This window comes from Acinonyx jubatus, chromosome A2 (assembly GCF_027475565.1).
Source record: "Acinonyx jubatus isolate Ajub_Pintada_27869175 chromosome A2, VMU_Ajub_asm_v1.0, whole genome shotgun sequence".
In the NCBI taxonomy this organism is placed as follows: Eukaryota; Metazoa; Chordata; class Mammalia; order Carnivora; family Felidae; genus Acinonyx; species Acinonyx jubatus.
Window position 1 is genome coordinate 13,053,306 of NC_069383.1, and position 24,549 is coordinate 13,077,854.

Below are 24,549 nucleotides of genomic sequence, written 5' to 3' on the forward strand. Positions count from 1 at the left end.
CTCAGAATACAAAGGGGTCACAAAAGGATGTTTCCCCTTTCAACATGTGTGGCACTCTGATATTTTATTTATTTCTTTGTTTGTTTGTTTGTTTGTTTATTTTACATCCAAGTTAGTTAGCATATAGTGCAATGATTTCAGGAGTAGATTCCAATGATTCATCACCTATCTATAACACCCAGTGCTCATGCCAACAAGTGTCTTCCTTAATGCCCCTTAATGCCCTTCCTTAATGCCCCATTTAGCCCATCCCCCCAACCACAATCCCTCCAGCAACCCACAGTTTGTTCTCTGTATTTAAGAGTCTCTTATGGTTTGTCCCCCTCCCTGTTTTTATATTATTTTTGCTTCCCTTCCCTTATGTTTATCTGTTTTGTATCTTAAATTCCACATGACTGAAATCATATATTTGTCTTTCTCTAATTTCACTTAGCATAATACCCTCTAGTTCCATCCACGTAGTTGCAAAAGGCAAGATTTCATTTTTTTTGATTGCCGAATAATACTTCATTGTATATATAAACCACATCTTCCTTATCCATTCATCTGTCAATGACATTTGGGCTCTTTCCATACTTTGGCTATTGTTGATAGAGCTGCTATAAACATGGGGGTACATGTGCCCCTTCAAAACAGCACACCTGTATCCCTTGGATAAATACCTAGTAGTGCAATTGCTGGGTCGTAGGGTAGTTCTATTTTTAATTCTTTGAGGAACCTCCATACTGTTTTCCAGAGTGGCTACATCATTTTGCATTATAACCAGCAGTGCAAAAGAGATCCTCTGTTTCCGCAACCTTGCCAACATCTATTATTACCTGCATTGTTAATGTTAGCCATTCTGACAGGTGTGAGGTGGTATCTCATTGTGGTTTTGATTTTTATTTCCCTGATGATGAGTGACATTGAACATTTTTTCATGTCTGCTGGCCATCTGGATCTCTTCTTTGGAGAAGTGTCTATTCATGTCTTTTGCCCATTTCTTCACTGGATTATTTGTTTTTTGGGTGTTGAGTTTGATAAGTTCTTTATAGGTTTTGGATACTAACCCTTTATCTGATATGTCATTTGCAAATATCTTCTCCCATTCCGTTGGTTGCCTTTTAGTTTTGCTGATTGTTTCCTTTGCTGTGCAGAAGCTTTTTATCTTGATGAGGTCCCATACTGACAGCATGGGGCCTACTTGGGATTGGTGCTGTCTCCCTCTTTCTCTGCTCTTACCCCACTTGTGCTCTCCCACTCTCTCTCTTTCCCTCTCTCACTATAAATAGACATAAGCTTTTAAAAAAATCCTAAATTGTTAAGTCCAAAATGTACATCTTCATGCCATACACTCTTCTGAGCTATATACTCCCCTATCCACCTATATAACTTTACTTGACACTATCACAGACATCTCAAATTTAACATGTCCAAAATAAAACTCTCAATTTACTCTCATTAAAAAAACAAAACAATCTCTTACCCTCAATCCTCCCTATTTCAGCAAATGGCAACATCATCCACCCAATTGCTCAAATCAGGCACCGCCTAAGGATTAACTTGATTCTCTCCCACATCAATCTATCAATGATGTCTCCATTGTAATCACAAAACGTATCCTGGGGGCGCCTGAGTAGCTCAATCCGTTGAGCTCCCGACTTCAGATCAGGTCATGATCTCACGGCCCGTGAATTCGAGCCCATGTCGGGCTCTGTGTTGACAGCTCAGAGCCTGGAGCCTACTTCGGATTCTGTGTCTTCCTCCCTCTCTCTCTGGCCTTTCCCCACTCACGGTCTCTCTCTCTCTAACTCATTCTCCACTTCTCATCTTTTCCTCTGTAACAGCTTCTCCATAGAGCCACAAGAATGACTTTAAAATGTGAATCAGATCATTGCACTCCACTACTTGAAACACTTCAATGGTTTTCCAGCGCAACTATCCCAAAATATAAACTCCTCATATCGCACACTGAGAATCTCTTCTGCATGTCCTCTTGCATGCATCAGGACTCACAATAATTTCTGCCATATCATATGGTCTGAGTTAAAGAACAGGCTTTACTGGAGTAAGAGAAAACTCCTATCAACACCAGAAATAAAAGCATGGCTCCTCTTCATCCTCCTATGATTACACGGAGCACAGTTCGGTTAGCAGCGTACTTTCGTATGCCAATGGAGGTGTCTCACCCTCCCTGCTGTTCTCACAATTCTTGTAACAACAGTGTGAAAACAACTTTGTCAGTAGGAAAACAAACAGTCTTAGTGCCAGAAAATCTGGATTTGGGAAGCCAGCTATTTACAAGAGTTGTCTGAGAAAACAGCGGGCCGACACACGCAGACTCGGAGCCCACAGGACGTTATAGCTCCCGCTGGTGTTAGAGTCAACAGTTCTGTGGCAACTGAGCTTATGCGAAGCACTTTCGGGTGGGAGAAGTGAAAGAAAGCCTTTTCCCAGCTAGCTTGTGGTCCAGACAACCTAGATTGAAGTCCTAGAGTTATTTTTTGGACTTTTCTCATTGCTATATAAAACTCCTACAAGAAGAATGGTATTTCCCAGGTTGTCTAGGACAATCCTGGCACATGCCTGTCACTCCAAGTAACTATTAACAATTCCCCCATATCAGTGCTTTACTCACTGAACCGTCAGGCCCTAGGCGCAGACCTTGACACACAGCAAAACTTCAGTAAATATATATTGAAAAAATAAGTTTTCTAAAGCTAGCTTATTTTTTTAGCTCAAGTTTTAGATTAATTTTTTAACTGCCACTGACTCAACATTGTTTCTAAAAGTTATTTTTATTACTGGAATAGCTGTTAACTCATTTACACAGCTGTATTCCATCCTATGAGCATTTATTTACCCATTCTCTGGCTTGCTGGTTGTGCTATTATGTACATTATTGCTAAGAACACCTTTGGACAGGTTTCTTGGGCCACAGGGCAAGAGCTTCCCATAGGTGTACCTTAAAGATGGAATAACTACAGGGGCGCCTCGGCTCAGTCGGTTGGGTGTCCATCTTCGGCTCAGGTCATGATCTCACGGTCTGTAAGTTTGAGCCCCATGTCGGGCTCTGTGCTGACCGCTCAGAGCCTGGAGCCTGCTTCCGATTCTGTGTCCCCCCTCTCTGTCTGCCTCACTCATGCTCTGTCTCACTCTGTCTCTCAAAAATAAATGTTAAAAAAATTTTTTTTAAAGATGAAATAACTACATGAAATTTCAACACAAATCAATGCCAAAATGTTTTCTGAAAAGGAGGTGCCGATTTACCCTCTCCCCACCAGCACGTAAGTTTCCATTGGTATACAATATCCTCCCTCACACCCCGTTCTATCAAATGTGTTTTAATATGCGAGTGTGGAGGGCTTAAAATGAAATCTCATTGCAGCTTCTGGTTTGCATTTTCTTGATTATTTTTATTTTTTCAAATATTGGAAGTACATTTAATGTTTAAGTTAACATATTGGGAAGGTAGGAAATCAAAACAAGGTGGAAAGAACAAGAAACTACAGGCCCGACAAGCCATATGGAGAGTCAAGTGGAAAGTAAACAATTGAGAATACAATAAGCACATTTAATATACGATATATGTGTAAACATTTTGTTTCAGTTTTAGTTAACATACAGTGCAATAGCGGTTTCTGGAGTAGAATTCAGTGATTCATCACTTACATACAACAACCAATGTTCATCACAAGTGCCCTCTTGAATCCCCATCACCCATCCAGCCCATCCTGCACCCACCTCCCTCCAGCAACCCTGTTTGTTCTCTATCATTAAGCATTTCTTACGGCTTGTTTCCCTTTTTTTTCTTTTCCCCCTTCCTACATGAGTGAGATCATATGGTATTTGTCTTTCTCTGACTTATTTCACTTAGCATAATACACTCTAGCCCCATCCACAACATTGCAAGTGGTTTTCCTTATTAATGAAGTTGACCACTTTTTCACATATGAATGGATTATTTATATTTCACAGCCTCTGTGTCTTTGCCCATTTTTCTAACCAGTTGTCTCCTTGTTGCTTTGTAGGCCTTCCTATATTCTAGATCGTATTTTTTTTGCTTTGTAACCGTTATATATTCTAAGTTATATTTCAGTTATATGATTGCAAATATCTTCTCTCCAGTTTGTGACTTGTCATTTTGCTTTCTTTCCAGTGACTTTCTATAAACAAGTTATTTTTAAGTTAAATGTATCCCTCTTCTCTGTATTTACATTTTTGTTTAAAAGAGAAAATTTCTATGCCACCAGATCATAAAGACATTGTAGTATAGTTTCTTCTAAAATTTTTAACATTTGCCTTTCACAAATGTCTTTAAATCACCAAGAATTGATCTTTGCATAAGGTGTAGATATCTGATTTCATTTTCTTCTGCATGGATAACAAATCTCCCTGGCATAATTGAAACAATCTAGACCCACTGATCCATGCCACTTTTATCATTTTCTACATGTGCATGGTCTGTTTCTGGGCTCTCTTTGCTACACCACTGCCCTGTTTATTCCTGTATCCATAGAACAGTTGTTTTTTTTTAAATTTTTTTTTCAACGTTATTTTTTTTGGGACAGAGAGGGACAGAGCGGGACAGAGCATGAACGGGGGAGGGGCAGAGAGAGAGGGAGACACAGAATCGGAAACAGGCTCCAGGCTCTGAGCCATCAGCCCAGAGCCTGACGTGGGGCTTGAACTCACGGACCGCGAGATCCTGACCTGGATGAAGTCGGACGCTTAACCGACTGCGCCACCCAGGCGCCCCCATAGAACAGTTTATTATCACTATAGCTTTCATTTTAAAAAGGCTTGCCAACTGGCAGAGCAAGTCCCCCATCTCACTCTTCTTCAGAAGTATGTTGTGTGATCTTGGACCTTTGCGTATCAAAGCATCTTTAGAGTCAACTTGTCCAGTTGCCCCCAAGAAACTGGGAATTTTTGTTTTGATCTGTAACATCAATGTGGGGGAGGGTTGAGATCTTTACATGATTGATGCTTACAATAAACATGATTTACCAATGTGTTTAGTCTTCTTTTAATGTATTTCAATCAAGTTTCATAATGTGCTCCACAGAGACCACACTCTTGGAAGACTCATTTTCTGATGCTCTTGTACATGGCATCTTCACTGCTGTTTGCAGTTTTTTGTAAACTGATCTTATTTCCAGCAACTTTTAATTATTCATCTACAGATTCTTTTCTTTCATGGTTTCTGTGTAATCACAGCATTTGTGACTTTCTTCCTTTCCATCTTAATATGTTTTCTTTCCTTCCCAACTATGCTTGCTAAAGCCTCAGTACAAACAACCTGTCAAAGAGAAGTAGTGATAAGACATCCTTGCCTTTTTCATTTTACGAAAAATGCTCTTCTAATTTCAAGTCTGTTTGAGGCACACCTTTGACACATATCCTTTGTTTTTATCTCCAAACCATGATGTCAATATTAGCATGTCATCAGGGAACTCCCTTTGTTCAGTGTGTCACCTACTTATTGCTCGTTTCCATTTAGTTTAGAACCTGTCACTTGAAAAAGTCCCTTTCTTCCTGCAAGCCCAATGCTACAGATTGAACTGTGTCCACTCAACATTCACATATAGAAGTCTAATCCCCAATGTGACTACATTTTGAGATAGGGCCGGTAAGAAGATAAAGTGAACCCAAGCCATAAGGGTGGGGCCCTGACACAACTGCATTAGTGTCCTTATAGACACCAGAGAGTTCACGCTCTGCCAGCACAAATAGGAGGCCATGTGAGGACACGGTGAGATGGTAGCCACTAATAAGCCAGCAACATGGGCCTCCCAGGAAACCAACCATCCTGCACCCCGTTCTGAGACTTCTAGCCTCCAGAATCGCAAAACGTCTGTTGTTTAAATCACCCACTCTATGGTATTTTGTTATGGCGGCCCGAACTTAGATTCCCTAGAATGCAATAAAAACTATGTCATACTTAGGATCTGGTTATTTTGCAGTGGGACACCTCCTCACTCCAGATTAGCTAGTCTGCTATACTGCCAGGAGAAGCAGAAGGTCAGTACTTCTGTTCTTATTTACGTGCTACCTTAGTAAACAAGGGGCTGTTAACTAAGGGTCCTCATTTCAGGCTTCAGGCAAAATTAAACTATTTGATGAAAAAAAAGTTTGTATTTACCCTTTTTAAGGTATTTGCTAAGGATCCCTGTACATTTTATGTCCCAGTCCCTCCCCAAATTAAGAATGAGACCGAGGTTAAAAGTCTGAGAGACTGTGGCAGTGGAGGTGATATTTTACTTCTACCAGTAGTGAACGGTCTTAGAAGAGAAAGAACTGAAGTAATGAATTGTGTATATGGAGATAAAGAATGTGTGAATTGGTAAGAATTAGGTTTAAATGCAAAGCACAAATAAGTGGCTTAAACAAGGTAGAGATTTATTTGTGTCTCCCAAAGAAGTCCAGAGGTAGACTGTCCAGGACCGCGATGGTGGTTCCATGGTCATCACGGACTCCAGCCTCTTCCATCTTCCATCCTGCAGATAGTCTTGTGGTCTAAAATGGCTACTGGAGACTCTCAGCCATCATGTCCACATTTCAGACCAGAAAAAGCCAGGTGAGGGTCTGGAGAAGCACAATGGATGAGCCTCCCAACAGAGCTAATCATTTAAGGGGCTTTCCTGGAAGCACCACCAAATGGCGTCTGCTTCTACCCCCTTAGCAACAGTTAACTGCAAAGGAGAACAGGAATGCAGTATTTCAGCCATGCACACTGTCACCCCCAATAAAACATGGGCTCTGTAAATTAATGGGTTCTGTAGATAATAATGGATATTGGGCAGTGTATTCATCATGTTTCTTATTTTCTGTATTTTATGATGCTTTGACATCCTGGAGTCTGGCAGACCTTGGGAGGAACTAAGTCCTTCCCAACATTAGCTAATTCCTGGAAATAGTAAACACTTGCCCAAGAGCATGTCTTTCATATGCAAACCAACCAATCCTGATTCCATACCTGCCATCAGCCTCCTTTTATCAGGCTCCTGCAGTCCAGAACACTGTTTCTCTGCTCAAAGGTACCAGACAACTAGAGACCCCCCCCCCCCCCTTCGGCCCGGAGCCTGGTGAAAATCATTGTCCCACGAAAATCACAATAAAAGCTTTAGGCCTGCCCTGGGGCTCCCCCGGTGGCTCTAGTGGTGTGGCATGTGCCCTCCTCTTGGCAACTTTTATAAACTCCTCTTTCAAGACAGTTTCTTTATGTCTGTCATCTTACCACACCGGATTAACACAAATCCCACCTACATTGTAAAATAGGTAAGCCCTGGAAACCTCTCCTACGATACGGTATTCCACAGCAGAAAGCTGGAATCCTGGCAACATTTGTTATCTCACAAAATATGCTTAAAATGTGTTTGGCAGAAGAAAAAGAGTCCCTCGTCTCAACTTCTCTTCTGAGCTCCACTCGTTAATCATCAAATAGAAGCCAGGAAGTCTACAACTCAATTATGTTCAGAACTACTCCTGATCTTCCCTCTTCTTACACCTGTTCCCACGTTCATGTTTCTTAGTCTCAGAAACAAAACGTCACTATCCACACAGCTGCCCGAGCAGCTTCAGAATGATCTCTTCGTGGCCCTTCTCTTCCCACCAGCACCTACTGTCCCCAGGGTGTCCTGGACAGGAGTTCCATGCTCTCAGTATCCCTAACCTGGAGCGCAGCACGCGATCTGGCACATAACTGTTGCACAGTGAACGAACCGTGAACCCCAAACTCCCCACATGTCCCCTGTAATGCACACTCTGCTAACCTTTCGAGGCTCTTGCAGGAGCTTCCTGACGGCCTGCAAGCTTTCCCCACTTCTAACCCTTCACAGGCCTTCACTTCTTTCTCAAGCACAGTTCTGATACGTCCATTTCAAAACATGCAGCTCCCCACTGCCAAAGTCCTGTGTAAGCTTTCAAGGCTCTTTATGATCCAGCCCCAACCCCTTTTTCATGTTTTATCTTTCATGGATCCATATGCTTTTATGTTTCTGGACCTTTGTTCATGCTGTTTCCTCTGCTGAAAACCAATCTATAACTATTCTCATCTGTGTCCACAGGACTTTATTTCTACCATCAGTACACTACTCCTCACACCACAGCACGGTTTGTACACAGGCTCCTGCCTCTGTCCTCCCCATCCAGCCCCCATCATCCTAGATTGTGAGCCCCTTCAATGCAGTAATCCTGTTATATTTATCCCTATATCCAGGCCTGTATGCTTGCAAGGTTTAAAGCAGATGCCCAAGTGACTTTCAAGTTTAAAAAGATGCTCAGATTAACTGTAAATAGCCACGGAAGATTAAAAGCAAACCAAAAAACACTACTAAAGTGGACTATGTTCTCAGTAATCCACAGACATTAACAACAAGGAAGGTCAAGTACAATAAACTAATCTAAAGTTTACAGGCTCCCAGAAGTGTCCCGTGAGACTGGGGAGATGGGCATGGTGACTGAAAGGGATATGCCTTGTTGAAAGTAACTACAAACAACAGTAATAATGGCCAGTAGGCACTGAGCACTGGGTTCAGTTAGTATGTGCCAAGTAAGTTATATGTATTATTCATTGTGTTCCTCCCAGCAGGCTTATGAAGTAGGACTACTATCATCCCTGTTTTATTCACAGGAAAACAAAACGACAAAAAATCCGAGGCAGGGAAAGTTAAGAAACTCAGCAGAGGTCACTCAGGTGGTAAGTGAAGAAAATCCAGGCTGTGCGACTAACACGACTATTAAGTTAAACCACCTTCTTTTCAAAGGACAGGTGCGGCAGGAAAACTGCAAAATGTTAAGGTGTAGACCTGTATGGACAAACACCACCCTGAGGTCCAAAGCAAACGGATGAAGAGTACAGACAAAAAAGAGAAATTTCATTATTGTGTCTGCATGACTTGGGACAACCTAAAAAGCTACACACCATCCTATCACAGACTGTGGGAACAGCACAGGGACATATACAGTAGTGAGAGGGGGGGTATAACGCCGTTGACGCCTGCCAACAGTCTCATTCTCTAAAAAGTGAGCCTGTCAAATTCTTGCACAATCTTGCTGACAGTTTCAACTCTCAGTAGGAAGGAAACAATTAGAAGGAACAATGAAAGGAGGAGACGCCATAACCTATTTTAACCAGTAAAGAAACATGGCTTGATAACAAGGGATCAAGAGGAATCAGTAAAGATAACCTAGCAGAAAAATTAACTGTGATCTATTTCCTATAGGATCATCAGACTGAAAATGAGAAAGAATAAAGAGGTGGTGGTATTTCTCCCTAATTCTACCCCAGCCAAAACCTATGATGTACTGGAACTCCCAGGGTGACTTAGACACACCCTGCAGGGCTAAAAGTTAGCAGTGGGGGTTCTGGATAGTTGGGCCAGTGGAGGTGGGACGCAGTGGGAAGCAGACTGTAGGCAGAGAACAAAATGCAAACTTCACATACCTAAACTCAAACTCCAGCTGTGCCTCTTATAAGCTGCATGACTTTGACATGTTACTTAACCACGCAGTTTCAGGTTTCCTCACCTGCAAAATCAGGATAATACCACCTTCTTAGGGTAATAGTGAAACGAGACAATGATAAAAAGCACTGAGCTCAGGGCCTGGCACCTAGTATATACACAAAAAGGTCAGCCTTCAGTATGGTAACTGTTTTCCCTAAGAGATTTCTCTGTAACTCACGAAGTTTTCTAGAATGATTTGCTTGCTGTTACTCCCACCAAGCTTCACAGCACTTAATGCAAACCCTGACAGAAAAATAAGTAAAGTGAGCCTGCCTTCATTTTCATGTCAATGTTTCGGTGCAATCCAACCAAACATTTTGAAAGCCCTATAATGTCACTTTGCTAGGCTAAGCTGGACAGGGACAAACGGGTAGTCTGAGTAAAAGATAACCCCACCTTCAAGAACTGCACAATCTCTTTGGGGAACAAAGGGAAACCACCAATAATTCCTCCTGAGCTGCAAAGGTTAGGCTGCAACCCAGTTGGCAATGACAAGAAATCCCCAAAACAGCCACAAAAACATGTCTTTGGTATTTTTGGATGTCTCTGGATTAACTGCCCAGTCGTTTTTAAGAAATGAATGACTCTGAAAACTACTGACAGCAAACAGTGGATCTCATACGGGTTGGTCTTTAAAGTCAATTGTTGTAGGTTATACACGTATTAAGAGGAAAAGAAAAGAAAAAGAAGGGAAAAAAAGGTAAGTGAAGTATCTGAGCATGCACTACAAAGATGCCGACAATGGAGGGAAATACATGAAAGATATCTTGTTCGCCTCTAGGACAGGAAGCAGTAAGTACTAAATGAAGGTCAATCAGCAGTCCAGCCTGACTTGGAAATAACGGAAAGATTTTTGTTTTCCAAAAGTGAAAACAGTTTATTTGGTTTTTATTGTCAAAAGTAATATAAGCTCAAGGCTAAAAAAACAGTAATAATAATAAGGAAACTCACACATAATCCCCCCATCCAGAGATCATCACAATCTTTTGATGTTTCTCCTCCCAGACTTTTACTAAACATATATTCATACCTATTACTTCTTTTTCAAAAATGGGAGAGTACCACACGTGTGCTACCTTCTCACCCACAACTCCGTGTATCCTACTCATCTTCCCACCCGACATGGAATCCCAAAATCAAAGTCACACGGCAGTTTTCCACAGGAATATTCCCTGACACCGTGAAAAGATGACAAAGGGAATGCAAGACACAAAACGTGGGGCTACAAGACCCTGACCGACTGTTAAAGCTACCAGGTTCCACACATCTACTCCGAGACCAGCTTGGGAGAGGTGCAGAGTTCTCAGCACCCAGGGCTGCCCGAGGAAGGGAAGGGCAGAGTCCATGCTCTGGGAGCTGCCCAGTTGCAGACCTCACATCTGCACCATCAGCCTCATGGCCGAGGCCTCTGCACCGAACACCCGCCTCTGAAGGCCCTGCTGCCCAACCTCAGAGCCTTCCAGGCAACCTGCAGCAGGAGGGCGGCAACGCCTTCGGCTCACAGGGATCCGGCGGGGCGCACCTTTCTGCCCCTGCGCCCTGGACTCAGAGCTGCTCTGGGCTGGTCACTGAATTGGTCTGTTCACCTATTACCTTCCCAAAGCACAGATTCATCACACTATTTAAACAGGTATACTAATCTGCAGAACTTCTCACAACTTTTAAGGAGTATAAACGCAGCTTTTGCTAACGAAGAGTTGCCCAAAGATCAATTTTATCTACATTTTCCTTAAGGAATGTGGCATAAAGAAGTGAGGGCTACATCACCAGACAGTTTTAACGTATAAACTCACAAAGCAGAGTTCATGTACTGATTAATGGTCCCAGCTGCAGGAAAAAAGACGGCTGATATGAGGAAACGGCAATTCCTTTTCTACCGTTCCTGGACAAGAAGAGAGAAAAGCTGAAGAATTCCATCTTTACCCTGACCCAACTGTACCATAAGTGCAAAAAGGGGCTCAGGTGAGGGTCCATACGGCAGCATGTAAACCGGGAACCCGTGACAGTCCAGCATGACCTAAACCACAGTCAGCACCCTGCTCTCGGGCACAGGGGACAAGACATGTAGTCTAGGGCACCAAAAAACAGGCTGGGCTGGAGGCAAAGCTGGAGCCTGAGTGGCCGAGACAGAATGAGGGACTGCTACAACTTGAACTGGACAACCAGCTCGACAGTGGCCAATTCTAAACAGGCACAGCCAGCTAGCAGACCTGTGGAGGTCTGATGCAAACCTAAAAAGTACAAGAGGCACTGAAAAACAGACTTTACTTTATGTAATACTTATTAGGAAATTACTAGTACTCTGTAATTTCCAGAATCTCATAATGAAAGTAATCGTGTGTACACAATGATCTTTGTATGTGCATCAAGAGACCAGGTGGAAAAATAAAAGGAAAATGTCACACCTCAGGCTCTAACCTACAGAGGCAATGTCAAAGGTTGTTTCGGGGACTCCCCCAAGTTCTGGGTGAGACTAAAAGGATAGAGAATGGGGCTTAGAAAGACAGAAACTAGTGGAACCAGAGCCCCTGTGGCATCACCTGGAAATGAACTAGTTCATCCCTACTTATATTTTGGGTCTCTACTATTGATAAACTCTATTTCATAAGTGCTACTAGTGAAATCTGTCCAAAAACAAAAGATGTAAAGAAAGTCGGTTAGTCTTAAAGCTAGGTTTAGGTTAGATACCAACCCCTGTTCAGCAACCCCCTTCAGTTTGGGCTGAAGCTTAATATCCCATTGGGATCATTCATCTGTCAACATTTATCGAGTACCTATTCTGTGCCAAGCACTGGTTAAGGTGCAGGAAACAAAAAGCATACAGTACAGTCCTCGCCATTTAGTTTATAAACAGTAAGAAAATCATTATTCACAACAATGGGATAAAGGCCTGACATAGAATATTTAGTGGCTGGATCAGTACTATAATACAAGCGTGTATAAAAAGCAAGAGCCCATCCCAAAGGACACCTATCCTTTTGCCATAACATAGATGAACCCAAGTTCATCTGTTTTATACTCTTGTACACAGAAACCATCCCTAAAAGAATAAACAATTAGCTACCAAGGTTTATGAGACAAGGGGGAGGAACAGTCAAAAGTATTATTACTCATTTTATATAAAAGAATATTTTAATTCTTGTCCTTAGGAACTATAAAGACTATACATGATTTGGAAATGAGACCGTACCAAACAATGGCCAAAGAAGAATCGTCCACTCTATGCCTTTTCTTTGGTCTGGTCACTCAGAAATATAATATTATCTGTAAAGAAGCCAAAGCAGAAGTATTATTTTCAGAACTCTTTCTCCATCTCAATTAATCACTCCTCTATAATACACACAAACTTAAATGCTGTTAACTAAAGGACTTGAGAAAAATTCCCAAAATGTGAAGTGACTCCTGCTGTGTTCATTAGCGGCATAAACAACAGGAAAAATGGAGCTAAAAGCTGGGCTTCAGCTATTTTTCAACAACTCAGACCTTGTCGGGAGACGTGTGATAGTTCCTGTCTTCCCTGAACACAGTTATAACCACCTGGCAGTAACTTGCTACAAAAGAACTAGTCACAGATTTCAAAGTTTGCAATGCTCTGATCGATGCCATGATACCAGGCAGCACATCCACACACACAAGAGGGCCAAGGCACAATGTTACACATGCTGGAGGTAGAGAGAGGACAAGGTCCAACGTATGGCCTGTTAGCAAACACAGATTTATTGATTTTTTTAGGTAGGCTCACAGAAGACATTCTAGTTTTAAATTTTAAAACACCCTGATTTTTATATACTCATTCTTGGGAAAACTTTTACTACTCCATATCACAGAGAGAGCATTCTCATACAAGAACATCAGACATTGCACTTAAAACGTTGTCCCAGACAGAGTTAGTTCAGGACAGGCAAAGGAAAAGTAGTAGTACTTCCTGTATAACTTGAAAAGATCTAGATACTCGTAACTTTAAGATTACTTAAAAAGTGGCTATTACATGACAGTATTTATGACTAGTCTTCTAAAAATAGAATATTTTGGTAAAGAACGGTTATTTCAGAAGAGATTAGAATAGACACCACAGCGTAAAATGGCAAGAGTGCCATCCACTGGTGATTAAGTTCTAGACATGGATCCCTAGGAGGAAAAAACATGACCTACAAAACCAAGCAACCAAATTTAAACTCTATTTCTTTCAATTCAAATGTTACTGAACATCTATTCATTTTTACTACTAGCCATAAATCCACTTTAAAAGCTCAATCAACTCACCCATGCGGTGAATACTAGTTACAAGAAGAAAACAAAATGGCAGATAATCTGAACTGTTTCTACTGAGTAGCTAGTTTGGTTCAGAATAATTCATTCACACAGTCCAAAGTTTACCCACACTTTTGGTTTACAACAGAGTATGAAAGTATTAAATAAACACATAATTGATAAAATAAACACAAAATTGATAAAGACTTAGAAATTCAATTGTTTTACTAGAAAGTTTGGTTTGGGGGATCCTGGGTGGCTCAGCTGGTTAATTAAGCATCGGAGTCTTGATCCCATCTCAAGGTCTTGAACTCAGAATTGTGAGTTCAAACCTGTGAGTACAAGCCTCCATGCCCAGTGTGGAGAACGAAGGAAGAAAGGAAAGAAGGAAAGAAAAGAAAAGAAAGAAAAAAAAAGAACAGAAAAAGAATGAGAGAGAAAGAAAGAAAAAAGGAAGGAAGGAAGGAAGGAAGGAAAGAAAGTTTGGTTTTCCACGTTTCCACATAAAAGTCTATTACTTTTTTTATTGTTATTTTTTGAGAGAGAGAGAGAGAATGCACATGCGTGTGCAAGCAGGGGAGGTGCAGAGGGAGAAGGAGGGAGAGAATCTTAAGCAGACTCGAAGCTTAGTGGGAAGCCCAACACGGGTTTCAATCTCACAACCCTAAGATCATGACCTGAGCCAAAATCAAGAGTCGGGACACTTAACTAAGTCCCCCAGGCACCCCCAGAAAAAAATTTTGAACAGGTAGGTATCTCTGGAGATATGGCTCAAGGAAGACTAGGGCACCCAGAAATGAAATACTGTCAAGACATTCAAGAAATTATGGAAGCAAAATGGTCACAAAGGACCTCATCTAAAGTCTGATGAGGGTACAAAGATAATTATATTGGTTTTCAAGGTCAATACACATTCAAAAAAACCAGTAAGAGAATATATTTTTTGACTATTATTTACAACAAATTAGAACTTATCAATATGGTTAAGACATGAACTCTGGAGCAAAGTAAAGGAGAACGATAAAAGGAAAATCTGTCGATTAAAAGCGACTTAAGTTCTCAAGAGTTCTCGCCTCCAGAATTCTGAGAAAATAAATTTGCTGCTTAAAAAAAAATAAGAGACTCAAGATATAAGCCATGTAATATAGTGTATGGACTTGTATTTATTAATCAATCAAAAAAATTTAAACATTGTGATGTCTGGTAAAAATATTTAAATAATTTCTTAATATTAGGTGTGATAACAGCATAGTAGTTATGCCTTAAATAGGAATCCATATCTTTCAGATATACCTATTGAAAACACTTATGGATGAAATAATACAATGTCTGAGATTCACTTCAAAATAATCCAAGTGTAGGGGCGCTTGGGTGGCTCAGTCCGGTTAAGCATCCGACTTCGGCTCAGGTCATGATCTCGCGGTCCGTGGGTTTGAGCCCCGCATCGGGCTCTGTGCTGACAGCTCAGAGCCTGGAGCTTGTTTCAGATTCTGTGTCTCCCTCTTTCTCTGACCCTCCCCTGTTCATGCTCGCTCTCTGTCTCAAAAATAAATAAATGTTAAAAAAAAAATTTAATAAAAAAAAATAATAATAATCCAAGTGGAGGAAAAGTGGGTTGGGGCTATAGGAGAAATCACACTTGCCATCAGTTGGTAACTGTTGAAGCCAAATGATACATTTCCTTTTTTTTACTTTTCTATATTTGTGTATGTTTGATGTTTTCCATAATTTAAAAAAATCAATTTTTAAATGATGTCTAACTGGCGTATCTCAAAAGTTCATAAACACTGAGACATTACTTTCTTTCATTCCCATCTACTTATTAAAAAAAAAAAATTAGGTTTCTCAGTATTTACATCCATAAAAACAAACAAAAGAACAAAATTAACATTTAACAACTGTCTTATTAATTTTTCCAAGAGGTTAAAAAAAAAAAAGAACCATCTTCCTCATTAAAAAGTGTATTTTTAATAAAATTTCAGTTTTCATATTTATATATTAAAATTGTTTTGGTCACATATGTTCTAAAAACAACTATAATGATAACCCAATCAAAAAATATGTAACATTTAGAGCCTTAATATCACATAATTTTTTTAATGTTTTAAAATTTCTATTTAGGTATGTATTTTTGTTACAAACATAATACAATGAATAATAAAAAGCTCTGAATTGTACAATATATGTTAAAATACCTTTCTTAGGAGAAAATGGAAAAACAAGTTCAGAGAACAAGAAATAACAAAATTTCCAAATGCTTAAGAGCTTGTTCAATTTTTTTAAAAAAATGATGAGTATCAAACTGCTATGGTATTTACAGCCACTGATACATTTCAGGGTAACAACTTCTTATTGAAAAAAGATTTTTACGTCAACTTAAGTATGTCCAAAAGAACTATATCTTTTCAAACTTCTTGTAGAATTTTCAAAACAGTTTGAAAACTCTGCTCTAGGAGATATCTTCTTTTTTTTTCTTTTTAATGTTTTGATTTATTTTTGAGAGACAGAGCACAAGAGCATGAGCAGGGGACGGGCATGGAGAGATGAGGACAGAGGATCGGAAGTGGGTTCCGCTGACAGCAGAAGAGCCCAACGCAGGGCTAGAACTCATGAACCATGAGATCATGACCCAAGCCAAAGTTGGACACCCAACCGACTGAGCCACCCAGGCGCCCCTAGGAGGTATCTTCTTAATCTTTAAGCTTTGTGTGTCCATGTTTCCTACATTGTTTGCATTTTCTTAGGAACTTAAAAATCATCATGTTCTGGGGTGCCGGGGTGGCTCAGTCACTGAAGCATCCGACTTCAGCTCAGGTCATGATTCACGGTTCACGAGTTCGAGCCCCGCATTGGGCTATGCGCTGACAGCTCAGAGCCTAGAGCCTGCTTTGGATTCTGTGTCTCCCTTCCTCTCTCTGTCCCTCCCCCATTCACATTTTGTCTCTCCGTCTCTCTTTCAAAAATAAACATTAAAAAAAAATTTTTTTTTAAATCATCATGTCCAGCACCGAGCAGGTTCTCAATAAATCTGCACAAATGTCTAATGCCCCTCACGGCGGTGTAACTTTACCTTGGCACAGGCTTCTGCCTGTTTAGGCCATGTCCTCAGACACTAAAGTTTTTTTTACTTCAAACAGTAAGGACCAACAGACACTCTACTCAAAAGTTACTTGTGAAATGAAAGTGAGACAGAGAGAATTTTCTGAAGGAACTGTAGAAACCATAGCAAATCCCTGAGCCACACTCGCAATTCTCACGGTGAGTTGCCTGACCATCTCAGCATCTGTACCCAAAGTCCCTGTTAAAGTTACTTATAAGAAGCCAAGCTTTTTATAAGGGAAGAGAGAGGAGGGAACAGTTGTTACCACAAGCTTCTTACCAGCTATGATTGTTGTTGCCTGTCGCCTCACATTGTTTTTATCTGTGTATTCACCATAGTCGACTTTCCCTTCCACATAGATACGGGACCTGATAAAAATAAAATTCACTTTTCAGTCCGGAGATTCTAATCTGTTTGAAAAGAGAGTCAGGTGAGAGCAGGAACAAGTACACACTGAGGATGAATACAGAACCAACATCTTGACTCTTGATTTTGGCTCAGGTCATGATCCCAGGATTGTGGGATCAAGCCCCACGTTGGGCTCCTCATTGAGCACGCAGCCTACTTGAGATTCTCTCTCCCTCTGCCCCTCCCCTGCGTGAGCGTGCATGTGCACACAAGCTCTCTCTCTCCCCCTTAAAAAAAAATTTTTTTAAAAGACCATGAAATGGAAGAGCAACATAGTGGCATCCTTTAAATCTCTGGGACTGACTTCCAATCTGCCATTTTTCTTCACCTTTTATTTTTGACCCCCTAACAGATTTGTTGATTTTCACTTATTTTTCAGTTCCTTTCCATAGTCACGTTCATGAATTTATTTTCCAGGGACTTAGATTATTAAAATTCAAAACAGAGGTTTTGGTGTAGTATTTCACTTAGACTTAATCACTAAGACCATTTCTGCATTGTTTAGAAGGCTGAACTAGAAGACAACCATAACTCTGATTTTAAAGGATAGAAAATGCATGCTAGCATTTATTTTCAGTCTACCCTTACCAAAAAAGCATAATATAGGAGACAAAACTGGTAAAGTGATCGGGTGTCGAATATACACATAAACCGCAAACAGATATTTTCCTTGAAATTTCCTGTATTTATACGTATGTGTAGATGCACAAATTTATACATACATATATAAAGGACTAAGAAAGTAAACAGAAGAAAAGGAACACAGTTTATTGAAAAGAAACAGAAATTTTAGTTATTCCTGAAATTGTTTTCCATGAAATCTATTTTACTTCTATAAAACTAGCACATTTCTAAATACATTAACTATGAATACAACTGCTGTTCAACATACGCTTTTGTCTTTCCACAGGTTTGGAAATGACACTTTTTATCTATACACTAAGCATTCCAAAAGGGAGCCAAACTAAAATTACCAAATATAAAACAACAGCTGTGAACACTGCCATAATACCTCACCTGTGCCAGGCTACACACACATTCCAGATCCTGTACTAAGGACTCCATGCAGATGCCAAGAGGCAAGACACCCGCCGTGGGGATCCCTGGCTGCGGCGGCATAGGAACTCCTAACAGCATGGGTTGCACCTGCTCATACGGTGCTCAGTACACTTTGCCTTCTCTCTTGCCTCATCTGCTTCTGTTTATGTATACCTGTTATTTGGCCTAAATTATAAATTCTTAGCAAGCAAAACCATGTTCTATACATCTCTGAATTAGACACACGGCGACACACCGTGCATATAACACTAAGCTCTGAATAAGTATCGAGTTAACACAGAGTTATTAGAATAAAGGAGAATAAAGGAGGTAGGCATTCCCTGAGAACACCTGTTACCAGTTTTTTTAAACCATTCAATCTGTAAGATCCTTCTTTCTCAACTTACCCCTTTTTCACATACTGATACGCCACATCTCTGAGGCCTGGTCGGAATACTGATATTCTGTGCCATGTCGTCTTTTGACTGACATCACCTAAATCTCAAGAATAGAAAATGTGGTTATAAACGCCAGCAGACCAAACCAATGCCAAAAGACAACATGCCCAGCAAAACCAACGTCACAATTTCGAAGAGAAAAGCACAGAATCAGAGAAGATTCTTTCTAAAAGCACCTCATATCTAATTAGCTGAGAATAATCTCTATTTATTGCTGATACAATTAAAACCCCAGTCTGTATACTCACCCATTTGGTATACTTCACTCTCCCCTGACCGCCACATCTCATTCGTTGCTAGAGAAAATATTGTGACCGGGTTCTTCCCTTCCACCTGTCTCATGACGGGGTCCTGACCCACTCGCCCAAGGAGCTGCACACGGTTCAGAGCTGAAACAACGTGTAAATAAAAGGAGCTTGAGAGAAAGGTACAGAAGAGGAACAGCTACAAATATTACTTCAATTTCAATCTCAGCATTGAGCAAAACCCAAGTTCTACACATTCAGAAGGTAAGTTGAAGGGACAAATAAAGGCCGTATGGGAGAGAAAAGAGGATTGGCAAGAAAGGAGAAAATATTCTTTGAAAAAGTAGCCCACAAACAAACACTAAGTTCTTTACTTTACCTTAAATTCTTTGAAATACCTTTTTTAAAAAAAAAAAACCCATAAGGTTAAAAAAACAAATCTGAGATATGAAAATCTTTATAAATACACAGGACTACTCCATGAAAGAAGAGCTTTCCCAAAGTTTCACTCTCTCAGCCAAATAGCACATGACCTTGGAAGAATTAGATAACCAGATAGGACTCAAGGAGATTCTAGAAGGCCCCTGCAGCCTGATGGGGCAAGGCCAAGAGTGGAGAGCCCAAAAGGAGCCAAAGGCATGACGATTACCTGCGTATAACGCAACCAGTGCACCTCTTCTACCACACATTTAAGAACAAACAACATACTTTAAACTTGGAAATTAGCCACTACTTACATCTTTCAAGAACCAAGCTGCTGGCTATTTCAGACTCACGTCTTACAAACTGATGAAACACCTAAAGGGGAATAAATCAGTGAAATGGTTTTAATTCGGGGGGGAAGGTAAACCCAAACAGAAGACCTGCTCACACTCAGTCACCATTTGGTTGGCAGGTCCTACAGCATTCACGCCCAGAACACAAGCAGTGCCCTTCACTGTCCCCCCACCACAGTGCCAGGAGGACCATGCAAATGCTTGAGGGCCATCTACTACAGAAGCCCAAAGGTACACAGAGCCAGACGGCATGCCCAGGAAAGCTAATTTAGAATCCTCTCCTGGTTCTTTCGTGGTAACCCTCCTGATTATGGTGCTTCCATAGTTGTGCAAAAAAAGGTCAAATCATATATATGCTGGAAAAATTCATGCTTTTGATAGACCAAAGAGAAAAGTCTAAGACAAATCTGATTCTCTGATAAGGTACAAAATAGGACTATTCAAGTCAGTCTGTCAGAGGAAGGCAGTAACTGACACAAACTGGTGGCGGCATTCAATGATCTTGCAGCTATCACTACTGAAGACCAGCTAAGTGCTTTACCTCTTACAAATTAATCCTCAGAATAAATGTATACACTGTGTAAAATTATCCCTACTTTGGAGATGAAAAAAATGAAACTTAGGGAGATTAAGTAAAGTGCCCAAAATCCTACAGGAAGTAACTGGCAAGTCATGCCTGGAACCCAGGGCCATCCAACACCAAGGCTGCCACTGTTCCCGCCGCCCTCTGCTGCCTCCTTAAGGACATTCTGTTCAAGGGCTACTGCCATGGTAGGAGCACAGGTCACCAGGCACATTGCTGATTTCAACGTTCAGAGAGCTAACCATTACATCAGAGAAACAGGTATCATATGGTAGCACTTTTAATATAAAAAGCAAACATCCACCAACCAAATGAACAGCCATTCCTGGAATACTGTTGACTATGGAATCCTACCACTGTGTTTTGGAGCAGCAGGTGGTCAAGAAATAAAGATGGAGTTATAACACGGCAAAGACTCAAGCAAACTAGTACTTGTGTCATACTTCTAGAATTGTACCAATTTAAGTACTGAGGTGAGCCAGAGCTCCTAAGTCTCATAGGATAATATGTCTCATTTTGGGCAAACGAAAATTAAGACCTACTAGAAAAACAGAAATAGGTAAAGAATTAACTGGGATAATTTTTAAAATTAAATTCTTAACTTTTACATCTAGCTTTAAAGATTTCTTAAAGCATTAAGACAGTCGTTAACTTTTCTGTTTCATGTTTCCACACACTTAGTCTTAACAGGATGGGAAGTTAAGAGGTGTTATAAAGAATCTACAGGGGCGCCTGGGTGGCTCAGTCGGTTAAGCGGCCGACTTCGGCTCAGGTCATGATCTCGTGGTCCTGAGTTCAAGCCCCGCGTCGGGCTCTGTGCTGACAGCTTGGAGCCTGGAGCCTGTTTCAGATTCTGTGTCTCCCTCTCTCTGACCCTCCCCCGTTCATGCTCTGTCTCTCTCTGTCTCAAAAATAAATAAACGTTAAAAAAAATAAATTAAAAAAAAAAAAAGAATCTACAAAGTGGCAGCCCAAATGTGGTTAAGTCGGGAAAATGGGTAGTCTAGGTGGGCTGAAGGCTGGCTAGAGTGTCTGAAGAAATGAGGAGTCAGACTGGTAGAATGAGAAGGAACTGTGGACATTGTACATTTGTCATGATGGGGTGACGTGAGCTACACTCCTCAGTACAGGGAGATGAGGGGTGGAAGGCTGACAACAAGAGGTAGGTGGTCAAAAAGGAACCACATGCCTCGTAGAAAAATGCTGGAAATGATCCTCATAGTCTCTAGATCGCTAAGGACACTAAATGCTCCCTAACTGACCAAAATACAAGGAGTACATTTTAAAAAATCATGACTGGGGCGCCTGGGTGGCTCAGTCAGTTTAGCGGCCGACTTCGGCTCAGGTCATGATCTCCGTGAGTTCGAGCCCCGCGTCGGGCTCTGTGCTGACAGCTTGGAGCCTGGAGCCTGTTTCAGATTCTGTGTCTCCCTCTCTCCGACCCTCCCCTGTTCATGCTCTGTCTCTGCCTGTCTCAAAAATAAATAAAACGTTAAAAAAAATTTTAAATAAAATAAAATAAAATAATAAAATAAAATATCATGACTCCCATTATATACTGGTGGGAAATTTTTGTTTTGTTTTAGTAAACATTATTGACACAAGGAAAATCTACCCCCAATCCTCTCTATCAAAGGAGTACACATAAAGTAGGTGGGCTCAAAGGTCTTTTGCCTCTGCAGTCAAAAGCCTGTAGAAATCTGATCACTATGGTTGATAATAAGGCATCTCAACACTAAGAAGGAAAAGTGATTACCTGTAATACAGGTCTCCGAAACATGGCTTCTATTTGCTTTTCCTACAACCTAGACTTTGGTCTTCCTCTGAAAAAAAGAGAGAGAGAGAGAAAAAAATAAATAAATAAACGCATCTTACAGCAAGAGCACAAATTCACTAATCCTAAATGCCTAACTGCGTTCGTAATTTTCATGCGGTGGGTCTTGCGACCATAAACATCAACATCCCTGCACATTTTAGGACTCCTCCAACCCCCCAAAACGCTTTACTGTCTTTTTTTTTAATCCCCTTGGCTTCCTCTTCCTCCAAACCATACAGAAAATACTTTCTGATTTATTCCCATGTGCATTCCACCGACTTTCCAAATTTCTTTAAATTGCAAGCCCCTTAGGGCAGGGATTTTTGTCTGACTTATTTACTGCCACAACCAACATTTCTAAGTTAGTTCCTAACACATGGTAAGGGCTCAGTATTAGAATGTCACCAAGGGACTTAAACCCAAACTTGTTGCTCCAAAAATTACTGCCTCCAAACCCGTTAGCAAAGACCAAGGAGAGCCCTGGACTCCCCGGCCTCACCGCCGGGGATGGGAGGGCGCCCTTTCTCAATGGTGGCGCTCCCAACCAACAACGTAAAGGGACAGGGAGGTGACAGAAAACCCTGAAGTCCTCCGCATGGGTGCGAAGAGAAAAGCCAAGACACCGACACAGCACCACCACCCAAACCACAAAGAGCTGCACGCACACCTAGCAAAGAACTCTTGGCTCCCTCCACCCTCACCGGACGCTCTAGCCCGAACTAACCTCGAGCTAGGTGACCACTTCCGGATACAGAGGCGACGCAAGCAACGCGATAGGGTTAAGAAAACGGAAAGTCTGTGGTGTGCGTCTGTAGAAATGCTCCGGCTAGCGCCGCGGAAAGCAAGCCTCCTTAATGCGGTAGTTCCGGGAGCTTTTTTTTTCCGGCTGGAGCAGAGAAGCAACGCCGCCGGGTGGTGAGTGGAGCTGATTTGAAGTTTCTAATGAAATGAAATTATTTCACAAGCTTCCCAGCTTGGACCAGGAGGGAGCGAGTTAGACGAAACAAAGGATGGCTGGTTCCTGGGAAAGACTGGAAAGGTCCAAGCCTGCTAAAGCAGTAAGGAAACCAGAAAAAGAAGTAGAGCAGGAACTGAGAGCGAAAAATTAAGGGGGTGACAAAAAATTGGCAATCAAAATAATATTTCAAGAAGACAAAATTAATGCAAAAAATCAGTGGTGAACAAAAAAGCCAAAATTTTAATTAAGCACAAGATCTGAGCCACGTTGGATCTGAGGCACGAGAAAAAATGGGTGCACCGATACACGTTTTTACATATTAAAAAAAAAAAAAATCCCAGAGCATTAAAGTACTTGAAGAAATATGGAAAATTTGAAGAGTAGATATATTAAAACTCACAACACTTTTAACTTTAAATATTCTATTTATACCAAAAACAGAAGTTACAGTAGCTTTACTGACCTTAATAGAAGTAAATTGATCAATAGTATTTACAAAATCTACTTCTTTGCTTATCTGACTTCCAATTGCAGGAATTGCCATGTCTGATGATTTTTCTTGACCAAGTTGCAAACTTAGTTTTAGTTAACTTCAGCTTACTGATCTTGTGGGTTTTTTTTTTTAATTCTGATATTTTGTTCATTGTGGATTTTTTTCATTAATTTTAATATTTTTTAAATATTGCATTAAAGTGTCCTTGATCTTGATTGCTGTGTTTCTTAGCACCCTTAAATTTTGCCTCCTTCACTCTAATCTTGGCCCTGCTTAGGAAGAAGTTATGGGGGCCCCACAGATTGCAGGATACAGGCCTCTCCTCTGCTGGTCCTGGTACTGTCCAACTTCTAGAAAATGAAAGTATCCTCAAGATCATTCTTTTTTTTTTCTTAATGTTTATTTATTTTTGATAGAGACAGAGACAGAATGCAACTGGGTTAGGGACAGAGAGAGGAGACACAGAAGCAGAAGCAGGCTCCAGGCTCTGAGCTGTCAGCACAGAGCCCGATGCGGGGCTCGAACTCACAAACCGTGAAATCATGACCTGAGCCGAAGTCGGACGCTCAACCGACTAAGCCACCCAGGCGCCCCCCTCCAGATCATTCTAACAAGCAAATCACCTTCTTGGGATCCTACTTGAATCCTCCATTGGCCCATTTTTGGCCTTAAAGGAGAAAATATGCCCTTAAAGGAGAAAATAATAGTCGGCATATCCTAGATGTTTATCTCCCATGTTACCTTTTTTACCATTTTATTTCAATGTTTAGCTCCTGAAACAGCATGTTATACTGCCTTCAGGCCTTGCACAGACATTGATCATCCTACACCCCACCACCTATGTTACTACTGCCAGTGCCTTCCAATGATTTCCTATTTAAAAATCTCAACTTCTGCTTGAACAGTTGAGTCAAATGAAAAACTAAATTCATCCT

At 40.9% G+C, this 24,549-nt stretch overlaps 1 protein-coding gene across 11 annotated transcripts; it reads right to left on the minus strand.

Moving 5' to 3' along the window:
* Window positions 1-6,357: 6,357 nt before the first annotated feature.
* SSBP1 (single stranded DNA binding protein 1) lies at window positions 6,358-22,946 on the minus strand. 11 transcript variants are annotated; one of them, XR_008296577.1, is made up of 10 exons: window positions 22,831-22,903; window positions 22,104-22,170; window positions 19,726-19,786; window positions 18,992-19,132; window positions 18,693-18,786; window positions 17,119-17,207; window positions 12,679-12,752; window positions 11,282-11,370; window positions 9,428-9,510; window positions 6,358-6,674 (listed from the first exon to the last, which is right to left on the minus strand). XR_008296577.1 is itself a non-coding variant. In XM_015067073.3 (8 exons), the coding sequence occupies exons 2-7, from the start codon at window positions 22,125-22,127 to the stop codon at window positions 12,709-12,711; spliced, it is 453 nt and encodes a 150-aa protein (XP_014922559.1). In that variant the 5' UTR covers window positions 22,128-22,170; window positions 22,831-22,903; the 3' UTR covers window positions 6,358-6,567; window positions 12,679-12,708. The 11 variants fall into 11 exon arrangements, 8 of the variants coding, with proteins under 8 accessions (XP_014922559.1, XP_014922556.1, XP_014922561.1 ...); XR_008296578.1 differs by lacking the exon at window positions 11,282-11,370 and having other exon boundaries at window positions 6,358-6,567; XR_001429501.3 differs by lacking the exon at window positions 11,282-11,370.
* Window positions 22,947-24,549: the final 1,603 nt, after the last annotated feature.